Source organism: Nicotiana tabacum, chromosome 16 (genome assembly GCF_000715075.1).
Source record: "Nicotiana tabacum cultivar K326 chromosome 16, ASM71507v2, whole genome shotgun sequence".
Classification (NCBI taxonomy): Eukaryota; Viridiplantae; Streptophyta; class Magnoliopsida; order Solanales; family Solanaceae; genus Nicotiana; species Nicotiana tabacum.
The window spans coordinates 45,949,022-45,962,299 of NC_134095.1; the positions used below are offsets into that span (position 1 = coordinate 45,949,022).

Here is a 13,278-nt window from a genome sequence, read left to right on the forward strand (position 1 = left end):
GGTGGAGAATGTGATGACCCAAAAGGTCATCACTTGTTTTCAAAATTAATTTTGCGTTTCGAGATCTTAAAAAACTCTTTCATCATCACCTTGATTTGCGTGCGTAGCCAGAAAGCTATTATGTGAAAATCTATGAAAATGTTGAAATTTTAAATTAAATTGCATTTAAGTTGACTCCGGTCAATATTTTTGGGTAAACGGACCCGGACCCATGATTTGATGGTCCCGGAGGGTCCGTGGAAAAATATGGGACTTGGGCGTATGCCTAGAATCGAATTCCGAGGTCCCAAGCCCGAGAAATGAATTTTTTAAAGAAAATTGTTTTCTGGAAATTTCTATGAGTTTTGGAAACGAAATGCATTTAGAATATGATAGTATCGGGCCCGTATTTTGATTTCGGAGCCCGCTACAGGTCTTATATGTGAACTAAGATGAGTCTGTGAAATGTGGTAAGAAACGAAAGTCGTTTGAGGTGATTCGGATCCGTAGTTGTGAAAATTCATACTTTGAAAGATTTGAGATTTTTCTTTGATTTCTATGCTAAATTCGTTGTTTAAGAGGTTATTTTGGCGATTTGATCGCATGGATAAGTTCATATGATATTTTTGAGTTAGTATATATGTCTGGTTTGGAGCCCCGAGGGCCCGGGTGAGTTTCGAAAAGTTTTTGAACTATAGAAAGTTGCAGGTTTTTGTTGTTCAGTGCACAGGGATTTTGTTCTTCGCGTTCGCATGATCCCACTGGCGAACGCGTAAGACAAATATCCCAAGTGCCAGTTTTCTTCTTCACGAATGCGAAGCCTGAGATGCGAACACGAGGCTGAAGGGGGAGTACCCTTCACGAACGCGTCCAGGTACTCACGAACGCGTAAGGCAATTGGTCTGGGGGAGGGGGTTCTCACTTGTTCTATGCGAACGCGGCCACTAGCCTGCGAATGCGAGCCCAATGTCATGAACGCGAAGGTCACTGAGGCCTAACTCATCACGAACGTGATAGGCCCATCACGAACGCGATGAAAGCCTGTCCTTTGATTTTAAAACAGAAGCAAAAACGGGACTTAACCAAAATTTCATAACTTCTTCTTCCAAACTCCAAATTGGGCGATTTTTGAAAGGGTATTTCACCACCAATTCATAGGTATGCAATCTTAACTCATTTTCTACAATTTTCATTAACACCCATTAGATTTCTAGGCTTAAATCATGTTCTTAAGGGTAGAAAATTAGGGATTTGGGTAGAGTTAGGGATTTTTGTATATTTGGGATTTAGACCTCGTTTTGGGGTCAAATTTTGGAACGAATTATATATTCGGTCTCGTGGGTGAATGGGTGATCGGGTTTTGGTCTGACCTCGTGTTTTGACCAAGCGGGCTCGCGGTTGATTTTTGACTTGGGAAGAATGATGGGAAAGCTATAATTAAGCATTGGAATTGGGTTGTTTTGCATTTATTGATGTTAATAAGTGAATTATGTATAGATACAATTGATTTGGGGCCAAATTCAAAAGGAAAAGCGGTGTTTGAGGCTTGAGTTGGCCGTGGAAGTTCGAGGTAAGTTTTTGGTCTAACCTTAGCTTGAGGGATTAGGAGTTGTGTCCTATTTGCTACTTGTTTCTTGTTGAGTACGACGTATAGGCATGGTGACGAGTATCTATACGTTGGTGTCGAGCATGACCGTGAGTCTTAAATTGTACTTTATTGTATTCTTGAATAATATTACGGATGCTTAAATTGATGATACTCTGTATTGAGCAAGGATTATGATTGTTCTCGTGGGAATTACTTATGATTGAGTATTGGTGTTAGCTGAGGTAGTTAGATATTGGAACAAGTTTGGTTATAGTTGTTTCTCCCTTGACGGGACGTATTTACTGATACTGTCGATTCTCTTACTGGGATAGTGTAGTTTTTTATAGATCCTTTGTCGAGACTCTTGTTATGATTGTTATTGATTGTATATGTGGATCGGGTTGCGCACCGCAACAATGTTATATTTGGATCGGGTTGCACGCCGCAACAATATTATATGTGGATCGGGTTGCACGTCGCAACAACGATATAAATGGATTGGGTTGCACACTGCAACAATAATATAATCGGATCTAGTTGCACAGCGCAACAGTGATAAATGATATAGATCAGGTTGCACGCCGTAACAATATTGTTATGTGTTGGGATCGGGTTGTGCGCCGCAACAATTGATGACACAAATTGTTATAGATTGGTTACAAGTTTCTTGTTGCTTTGCTGTGAATTCTAAGTTGTCCTTATGCCTTTTTCTTGATTTACCATTGATATTGATATACCCACGCAGTATGTACCTCCTTCCCATCTTTACTTGTTTATTTCTATTTTATTTTCCGCTGTATATTATATAACTGCATAGGTTTATTTGGTAGTCTGGTCCTAGCCTCGTCACTACTTCGCCGAGGTTAGGCTTGGCACTTACCAGCACATGGGGTCGGTTGTGCTGATGCTACACTCTGCACTATCTGCAGATCCTGGAGCAGCTCTTGGACCATAGCATTTGGGTGGCTGCCTTCAGTCCAGCTAGAGATCCTGAGGTAGTCCCGCAGGCATCCGCAGGCCCGTCGTTCTCTTCTATCTTATTATGTACTCTGTTTTAATTGTTTCCCAGATAGATTGTACTTTCTTTTCAGAATTTTGTTGTAGTAATCATAGACAGTTCGTGATATTGTGACACCAGATTCCAGGTAGAGAAGTATGTTGGCATTATAGTATTGGCTTGGGTTATTTTATAAGATTAAGTCTTCCGCTTGATTTTATTCATCGTTAAAATTTCAATGTTGATTACCTGTTAATTCAAATTATAAAAAAGGGCTAAAATGAAAGAGTTTGTGATTCTTTATATCGTGGCTTGCCTAGCTTCTACGAGTAGGCGCCATCACGACTCCCGAGAGTGGGAAATCCGAGTTCGTGATAGGGAGAGATTTTGATAGGGAGCAAGAAGTTGCTCAATCCAGAAGAGAGACTACACCAGCCACTCCAGTTCCATTAGAGATAGATGAATCAGAAGAACTCACTGAAGTGGTGGTTGAACAGACTCAGGTTGATAAGGGTAAGGCTAAAGAATGTGAATAGGTTGCAGAACGGGTGGTACCTCTTGTGCCATAAAATTCCAACAAAGAACAACCAGCAAGCAGTGGACAAAGAGTGATGCCTGCACCATTCCCTCAGAGACTGGCAAAACAAAAGAAAGAAGATCAATACAAGAAATTCATGAAGATGCTTCATCAGATTCAATTAAATATCCTTCTGATGGATGCTTTGAGGGAAATGTCTGGCTATGCAAAAATGATGAAGGACCTGATGTCATGAAAATTTGACTTTTAGGACCTGTCCACAGTAGCTCTGACACATATATGCAGCGCGGTAGTGACAAGACCCATGGATCAAAAGATGTCTGATCTAGGTAACTTTACTATTCCGTGTACTATTGGGAGTTATGCTTTTGCAAAAGCATTGTGTGACTTAGGAGCCAGCATAAACTTGATGCATTTGGCAATATATACAAAACTAGGCAATGGCAAAGCTAGACCAACTTTGATGATGTTGCAACTGGCTGACCGCACGGTTAAAAGGCCGACGGGGATTCTTGATGATGTGATAGTACAAGTGGGGAAGTTTGTATTCCATGCAGACTTTGTTTTTCTATATTTCCAGGTAGATAAAGAGATACCCATCATTCTGGGGAGGTCATTCTTAGCAAGTGGGAGAGCATTGATTGATTGTGAAACTGGGGAATCAAAAATGAGGTTGAACAATGAAGAAGTAATATTCAACGTTCAACAATCCATGAGGAGACCTAGTGAATTTGCAAATTGCTCACTAATGGAAGCTGTGGATATGATCCTGCATGAAGATGATGAGACCCTAATGGGATCCTGCTTGACAAATTTAGAGGAGATGGATGGTGAAGGGTTGGCAGAGTGGGTCATGGCACTCAAAGGCCAAGGATTCTGGAAGAGGGAACCTTAGTTCAAGCCCCTTGAATTAGAAAAAAGAGCTACACCACCTGCAAAACCATCAATAGAGGAACCACCACAGCTGGAGCTGAAACCGCTTCCAGCCCACCTCAGGTATGCTTTCTTGGGTCCCAATTCTACTTTGCTTGTTATTATATCATCTGGTTTGCTAGCTGTGCAGGTAGAACAATTACTGCAGGTGTTGTAGGAATGAAAAACTACCATTGGTTGGACCATGGCAGACATAAAGGGTATCAACCCGGCCTTCTGCATGTACAAGATTCATTTGGAAGAAGGGCACAAACCTTCCAGGGAACATCAATGAAGGCTGAACCCGAATATGAAAGAGGTAGTAAAAAGGAGGTAATCAAGTGGCTGGACGCGGGCATCATCTTTCCTATCTCTGACAGCAATGGGGTAATCCCTTTCTAGTATGTACCAAAAAAGGGTGGAATGACAGTTGTACAAAATGAGAAGAACGAGATGATCTCAACTCGTATAGTCACAGAGTGGTGGATTTGCATAGATTACATGAAATTAAATGCAGCCACCCGAAAGAACCATTTCCAATTACCCTTCATTGACCAGATATTCAACAGGTTAGCTGGGCGTTCCTATTTTTTTCTTGGACGGATACTCGGGGTACAATCAGATCTCAATAGCCCCAGAAGATAAAGAGAAAACGCTCTTCACATGTCTGTATGACATCTTTGCCTTTCGGAGGATCCCCTTTGGACTTTGCAATGCATCATCCACATTCCAGTGGTGTATGTTAGCCATTTTCACCGACATGGTCGAAGATATTATGGAGATGTTTATGGATGATTTCTCTGTGGTAGGGAATTCATTCGAAGATTGTCTTCACAACCTTAAAAGAATTCTCAAACGATGTGTGGAGACAAATTTGGTATTGAACTGTGAGAAGTGCCATTTTATGGTACAAGAAGGCACAATGTTGGGGCATAGAGTGTCCAAAAAGGGGATTGAAGTAGACCATGCAAAAGTTGATGTGATTGAGAAACTCCCAGCACCCACTTTAGTGAAAGCAGTGAGAAGTTTCCTTGGGCACGACGGATTCTACAGACGGTTCATCAAGGATTTTTCAAAAATTGTCAACCCCTTGTGTAAGCTGCTTGAAAAAGACCAGCACTTTCTATTTTCTGATGATTGCGGGTTAGCATTTGAGGAGCTAAAGAAGAGATTGGTGATTGCACCCATCATTGTTGCACCCAACTGGGAGCAACCATTCGAGCTGATGTGCGACACTAGTGATTACGCTATAGGAGCGGTTTTGGGGCAGCGCAAGGAGAAAATTATGCACCCAATTTACTATGCAAGCGGTACGCTTAGTGGTGCACAGCTGAACTACATGGTCACGGAAAAGAAAATGCTCGCTGTAGTGTTTACCTTCGACAAATTCAGGTCATACCTGATTGGCTTGAAAATTATTATTTATACTAACCACGCAGCCATTAGGTACTTGATAGCAAAGAAGGAGTCAAAGCCCTGCTTTATTCGCTGAGTTCTGTTGCTACAAGAATTTAACCTGGATATTCGTGACCGAAAAGGGACAAACAACCAAGTAGTAGACCACCTATCAAGGTTGGAAGGGGCATAAAAGAGAACGGAGGTTGAAGATATCATTGAGACATTCCCGGATGAGCAATTACTTGCTGTGACAATGGAGGAGGCACCATGGTATGCTGATATTGCTAATTATTTAGCATTTGGTATTGTACCTCATGATCTCTCCTCAATTCAAAAGAAAAAAAAATTCCGTGATTGTCGGGTGTATTATTAGGATGAACCTCTATTGTTCAAAATATGTGTTGATAACATGATCCAGCGGTGTATCCCCGAGCAAGATCAACCCTCAGTTTTGCAGGCTTGCCATGCTTCGCCATATGGTGGACACTTTGGAGGAATTCGGACAGCAACAAAGGTGCTAGAATCAGGCCTGTATTGGCCCACATTGTTCAAGGATGCCCATGCTTGGGTGAAAAGCTATATGAATGTCAAAGGACGGGCAACATATCCCATCGTCATGAGATGCCAATGACCACAATCCAAAAGGTGGAAGTGTTTAACATGTGGGGTATCGACTTCATGGGGCCTTTCGTCAGCTCATACGGTAACAAGTATATACTGGTTTTCATTGACTATGTCTCCAAGTGGGTCGAAGCAGTTGCTCTCCCAACCAATGATGCGAAAGGGGTGACCAGTTTCCTAAAGAAAACCATCTTCATATGTTTTGGCACCCCCCGAGCCATAATCAGTGATGGTGGCTCTCATTTTTGCAATAGAGCATTCACACGCCTGTTGGAGAAGTATGGAGTTCTCAACAAGGTAGCCTCACCATACCACCCACAAACAAGCGAGCAGGTGGAAGTGTCCAATAGATAAATCAAAAGTGTCCTCTCAAAAATAGTGAATGCAACAAGAACTGATTGGGCAAGGAAGTTAGATGATGCATTGTGGGCATACCGCACAGCCTTCAAAACTCCAATTGGTATGTTACCATACAAGTTGGTATTTGGAAAGGCATGCCACCTTCTGGTTGATCTCGAACACAAAGCACTGTGGGCATTGCGGCAGCTAAACTTAAACATGGAGACAGCGGGCACCAACAGAGTTAACAAGTTGCATGAGCTTGAGGAATTCCGGTTCCAGGCATTCGAGAGTGCTAAACTATATAAAGATAGGATGAAACTGATGCATGACAAGCATATCTTGAATTGGAACTTTGAACCCGGAGAATTAGTGTTGTTATATAGCTCAAGGTTAAGGTCGTTCCCGGGTAAGTTGAAGTCCCGATGGTCTGGACCGTTTAGAGTGGTGCAAATGTTCCCAAGTGGAGCTGTGGAGATCGAATCTGAAGATGGGACGAACAAATTCACAGTGAATGGGTAGAGGTTGAAACGTTACCTTAGAATGACTGAAGAAAAAGGGGACAACGTGGTGATAATATTGGAGGAGCCCTAATACACAAATGAGGAATGATGATATGAGCCTGCGTCGTGTCGCGACGTTAAATCAGGCGCAGCGTGGGAGGCAACCCATGTTTTATTTTGTTTCTTTTTTTTTTGTTTTAATGTTGTACTTGATGTGTATGAAACTAACCCTTTTATTAAAAAAAATTGAAAGCTCGTGACCGCGACCGCGGTGGGACCACAGCGTGACTGCGGTGAATCGCGAGTATTATGTCTTGCCCTCCTTCTTTCACCGCAACCGCGGTGAATTCGACGATTCTGCTGCCCAGGTAAGTCCCATTAACTTTGTATTTTTTTTTCTTTTTCTTCTTTTTCTAGTCTATAGTCTAAAGTATCCCCCCTCCCCACTCCTCACACTCACTCTAAACCCTAACCCAACGCCCTTTTCTTCTTCTTCTTCCCATCTCTCACAAACCCACTTCTCTCTCTCTCACACACACACACACTTCTGCCTCTCTTTTTCTCAACTTCCATTACTCTCCATTTCTACAAGAACCAGGTGTGTCATGTTTTCCATCTCTCTTCTTGTACCCTTCTATTTTGCAATTTTAATGCTTGAATTGTTGTAGTATCTATAGTTAAATTTTTGGTTTTCTTTTCTTCTTTTTAGTGGGTAATGTCTAAAATGTTGTAGAGAAGGGCATGGTATTGTTATGTGAAGTTAATTGTGTTAGGGTGGAGTTATGAAGTGATAATGGTTGATTTGGGGGGAGAGTTTGTACTTTTATGGGATAAGTGTGTTAAAACATAGTTCCATGCACACCAGGTGCTTGTTGAATTGCCCCAATTGAGCTGTAATAGCTAATGTGACCATGGTAGTGGTGAAATCTGAGTAACTACCCAGGGTTCACACAACTCAAACCCTCACTAATAGTAGCCTCTGTTTTGTCAGGTACAATGCATCAGTCAAGGAAAAGACGTGCCACAGGTTCCTCCGCTAGTGGACTAAGAGGTTCATCCAGAGCTCGAGCTTAGGCTAGTGCGGACCAGTTTGACCGCACTCGGTTTGTCTCCAAAGCGGCTCAAGATAGGTTTAATGCAAAGACATACAAGAAGTTGTTGCCTGAAGTATACATTGACAGGCATGCCTTGCAAATTGAATGCTCAAGTATTTATGAAGAATTGGGGAGGCGTCAGCTGGACATCTTCTTTAATAAACCGGAAGAGGGCAATGTACTAATGGTAAGGGAATTTTATGCGAACTGCCTGGAGCATGTTGATAGGGTTGTCACGGTAAGAAATACCTGGATGCATCTCTTGAGGTCATCCGCCGAGTGTACAGGTTGCCGGTCTTCATTGGAGAGACAGATTATTACCAAGCTTATCAGCACAAACCTGTCTAGTGGTAGCCAATTTTTCAAACAATCTATGTGGCTAGCCGGGATCCAATATGGATAAAACCGAGAGTTACCCTGAACTTCCAATCTCTCACTTGGGGAAGCTAAGTATTGGCTAACGATCATCAACAGTCGTTTGCTACCATCTAGCAACACCACCGATGTTAATGGTCCAAGAGCAGTAACGATTTTCTGTTTCGTCAACCACTACGATTTTGATGTGGCCCGGCTCATTCAGGATGAAATGTTCATTCGCTATCCGAAAATACTCAAAGGGTTCTACTTCCCTTCCCTGGTCACCAAGTTGTGTCGTGCTTCACGAGTTCCTAAAAATCCCATAGTAGATGGGAAGTTGCCATTAAAATCCCCATTCAAGGCTAGCAAAATCACAGTTGGGAAAGAGCAGGCTATGGCAGATGATGATGATGATGCCGATAATGATGATGATGAGGGAGCTATGCATGTTTCTGCCCCACCAGGGAAGAGTGCTGATGAGGCGGGCCCATCACAGGCTCACCAGAGTATCCGGATAACTGCCTTGGAACAGGATATGGCTAGCCTACGCATTTCGATCACTGACCTGAGTGCTAGAGTTGACACTTTGGCCTTCTCAAAATGCTAGGTCAGAGAAAAAGATCATGGGCTGGCTTCGGGCGTTAGGACGAGCATGTCACCTCGATCTTGTCACCGTCTCCAATCAGGACTAAGCACTAGGAAAGTCCCCTTACCTTACTCTGCATTAATTTCCTTGACATGGGGACATGCCAAATATTTATGTATGGGGTGGGAGATGGTTGTTGTTGTTGTTGTTGTTGTTGTTGTACAATTGTATAAATTTGTTTGGTGTTTTTGTTGTTTGGTGTTTTTGGTTGCCGTTAATTAACTTCGACTTGGCCCGAAGATGGACACCTCTCGATGGATCTCTTGAGGGACTTAAGTCGAACAAAAAAAATTCTTCTATTTAGTAGTGTATCAACTCCCCCTTGATTTTTCTTTAAACCACGGTTCTTTTCCAAGGGTTTCTATTTGAACTGGGTGTAGTTAGTTTTTTCTTTTTTTTTCTTTTTTTTAGTGTAGGAATTTTTGGGCGAAGAATAGAAATAGGATCCCTTAACTCCATGATACCTTGAATAGAGATTGATTTAATGTGACACTTAGGCTCATTAGTTGACTCTAGAAATAAAGCCTTAAAATGTGTGTTCTTGAGTTGGCTTAAGCACCTTGAGCATAGTGTCTGATAGTCCTAACTGAATTGAGTCATGTGCCATGTATGAGTGGGGCTTTGTGTATTCTATGCTAACACTCAATGCCTATAACTTTCCATGTGTGTGTACGAAGCGAAATGATAGTCTTCATTGGTCTGGAAAGTGATATAGGCATTTCCTTGTTGAACCTATCTATATATATTTTCACCCATCTGATTGTGTATATCCTAGTTAACCCCTTTGAGCATGTAAGCTTGTTTCTTTGGCAACCACATTACAAGCCTTAACCAAGTTATGAATTATCTATCTTTTTGAAACCTATCAGCTCTTAGAAAGACTTGAATTGTAATGAATATGGAAAAGTTAAAGTATGGGGTGGTTGGTTGGGATTTTGAGTGGAGCTAATGAAATAAGGAGAAAGGTAAAAAGAGAAAAAAAAAAGACTGAGCTGAATAATTTTTAAAAGAATAGGTCTCAAAATGGTGGTGGCTTTTATAAGAGAAAGTGTGCTTAAATAAATAGGGGGTTTAACTCAATGATGTAAAGGTGGAATGAAGGTTTGACAAAGGTATGGGCTTAAAAGTGAAAAATGTATTGAAGTGCTTAGGGAGGTGTAGTCACTATACCCATATGTATCCTACTTGTCCCATAGCCAACATTACAATCAAATAAAGTCCTACTTGATTCTAGACCAAATGAGCTCGATTAGTCGGGTATTATACTATGGGCAAGCCTATGGTACATTGTTTGTGGCATAAGAATTTCTTCCTAAGGGTGAGTGGAATCTTACGTATTTGAATTCCTCAGTGTGTGAATTACAATGACCATAACGCAAGTCTCTTTTGTGGTGAGTAGGCACGTGATTCATGAAGGGGAGGTAAGTCTGGACCTTTGACTGAGAGTGTGAAAGCCGGTTAGGGACATTACGTGGCTAGAGAGAGAGTCCACTCTTGAGGTTATGATATTATGCTAAGGTAGTCTATCTATGTGAATTATTCGTAGTATAAGGAGTAGGGAAGTGACCCAATGATGATTAGGCCTATAGAGTATGGTCTTGTTGCTAGAGGACTAGGAACAGTTTAAGTGTGGGGTGTTGATAGTAGCCTATATTATACGATGCAGATGCTATTAATGCTCTACGTTAACCATACTTTATTGATGTTTTAAGTGCTAAATAATAACAAATTGCTCTAATTGAGGTTTTTATGCTTTGCAGGAACTACTCTGAGTTAAGAGGAGGATATAGAGTGTTTTGGGGTAAAAAATGTAGATATAAGGCCAACCGAGAAGAGCCTGGATGAAAATGAGCAAGAAAAGGTGAAGAAAAACTGGGTAACTGCCGCGGCGGGAACACGGTGAAAGAAGGCGAAAAACAGAAAAGTTTAAAATGACTGTGGTCATGCCGCGGTTGTCCACCGCGACCGCGGTAGATCTGGAAAAGGCCAAGAAGTTTAAGGGCTAAAGTGTAAAGCGTGGGAAACTTATCCTAACCCTATATAAACTCAACAAACTCTCCCAAGTCAAGAGGAAGTTTGTTTTTATAATCAATTGGAGGCAAGAACAAGTGTGAGAAGATCAAGATACCATTAGAGTTTTTCATTCTTCTTCTTGTTATCATTATTTTGTGAATTATGAATGATTTTATGATTTTATCTTATTTTACCATGAGTAGCTAAACATTTAATCTCGGGTTGATGGAACCAATTATTAGATGAAGTTTTGACTCAGTTTTGTGATAATCGAGCCGGGTTTATTATATGATTGTTCAACTATGTTTTGTATGGTGATTAATTGAATGGGCACTTGATTAATCGTGTCTAATTGTCTTGTGTTACTTGAGAAAGAATACTAGGTTAGATTATTATTGAACAACACTACTTTTGAGTAATTGAAGAGATTCATTACTTGAATTTAAAAGTGGGGTTAGAGATAACGAAACTTTGGTGGGATAATTCAGAGCTACATAAATTATCAGCTAAAGTAGTTTGAGAGAATGCTCTAGTAAATTATTGTAGTTGATCGAGAGATAATTGCGGCAACCCATAGCTCATAATCCTCATAGAGTATTACGGTGAGATTATAGCAAAACAGTTAAGAATTAAACTAGCAATTGGGAAAATCAATACCCTAGATCTTTTTACCATTGAATTATCTTTAATTTAGAATATTGTTAGTTTTAATATCATTTTACTTTAGTTAAACAAATCCCAATATTTATTGATAAAAATCTTGCATCCGGAAATTGTTTGAGCTTGTACTAGCATCGCTAAGAGTTGTGATAGATAGGTTAGTTCCCTGACGATCCGACTCCAGACTTGTAAATCGGATTTTATTGACAACGACCGCTTTGTTTTTTAAGGCATAGTTGGGCGTGATCAACTTGCACAGAAGCTACTCTATTTTTTCAGTCCAAAGGTATAATTCATCAAAATACGTGTCCTTACACCCCACAACAAAATGGGGTGGTAGAAAGATATGGGATGGTAGAAAGAAAACACAAGTACCTTCTTGAGACTGCTAGGGCCCTGCTTTTCCAATCAAAATTACCTTTGAAGTTCTGGGGAGAATGTATCCTTACTGCAATCTATCTTATAAACAGGTTGCCCACTGTACTGCTCAAAAATAAGTATCCTTTTGAACTTTTATACAATAAGAAACCATCCTACTCACATCTAAGATCCTTTGGGTGCTTATGCTATCCCACTGTACCTAAAGTACACAGAGATAAACTTGAACCAAGGAGTGTTCCCCATATTTTTGTTGGATACCCTTTCAGTAGCAAATGATATAAAGTATTGAATCTCACCACTTACAAAATTTATGTTTCCAGAGATGTTGTTTTCCATGAAACTGTCTTCCTTTTGCTAGTCCATAGTCACATGTTTCTCCTTCTCCATCCTTTGTTCCTTTCCTAGACTCTCTTGACACCACCAATACTCCACTTGTTCCTCATCCTGACTCTTTTCCTTCTCACTCTCCTGATTCCTTTCCTTCTCTCTCTCCTGAATTACAATCCTCCCATGCTTCTCCATCTGTATCTCCACCACCTGCTTCTTCATCTGAATCTCCACCACCTGAGCATGCACCTACACTTAGGAGATATCAGAGAGAACATCACCTGCCTTCTCACTTACAAGACTATGTTTGCTTTATCCCCAAGTTAAGCTCAGACATTCCTGCTACCTCATCCTCATCTCTTGCTGCTTTATTTTCTTTGCATCATATTTCACCTGAATCCCTAGTTCATGATAGTCATTCATTTGTGATGAATGTTTGAAATATTAATGAGCCATACTCATATGAGGAGGCAACACTTAGCCCAGCTTGGCAGGCTGATATGACTCAAGAGTTTGAGGCACTGCATGTCAATCATACCTAGGATTTGGTTCCATTACCTTCAGGAAAGAAGGCCATTGATTGTAGGTGGGTTTACAAGGTGAAACACAAAGCAGATGGGAGCATTGAAAGGTTCAAAGCAAGACTAGTAGTCAAGGGGTACACACAACAAACTGGTGTGGACTATACTGAAACTTTCTCACCTGCTGTGAAGTTAACTGCAGTTAGGGCTCATATTGCCACTGCAGTAAAGAGGAAGTGGATCATTTCTCAACTTGATATCAATAACGCTTTCCTCCATAGGGACTTGCATGAGGAAGTCTACATGGAAATTCCCCCAGGCATTGAGGTGCCCACTCCATGTGTTGTTTGTAGACTGAACAAATCTCTCTATGGGTTGAAGCAAGCTAGTAGGCAATGGTATGC

The 13,278-nt window shown here is 41.0% G+C and overlaps 1 protein-coding gene across 1 annotated transcript; it reads left to right on the forward strand.

The window, feature by feature from the left end:
* The first annotated feature begins 3,406 nt into the window (after positions 1 to 3,406).
* LOC142170223 (uncharacterized) lies at positions 3,407 to 3,997 on the forward strand. Its single transcript, XM_075232073.1, has one exon. The coding sequence runs from the start codon at positions 3,407 to 3,409 to the stop codon at positions 3,995 to 3,997; it is 591 nt and encodes a 196-aa protein (XP_075088174.1).
* Positions 3,998 to 13,278: the final 9,281 nt, after the last annotated feature.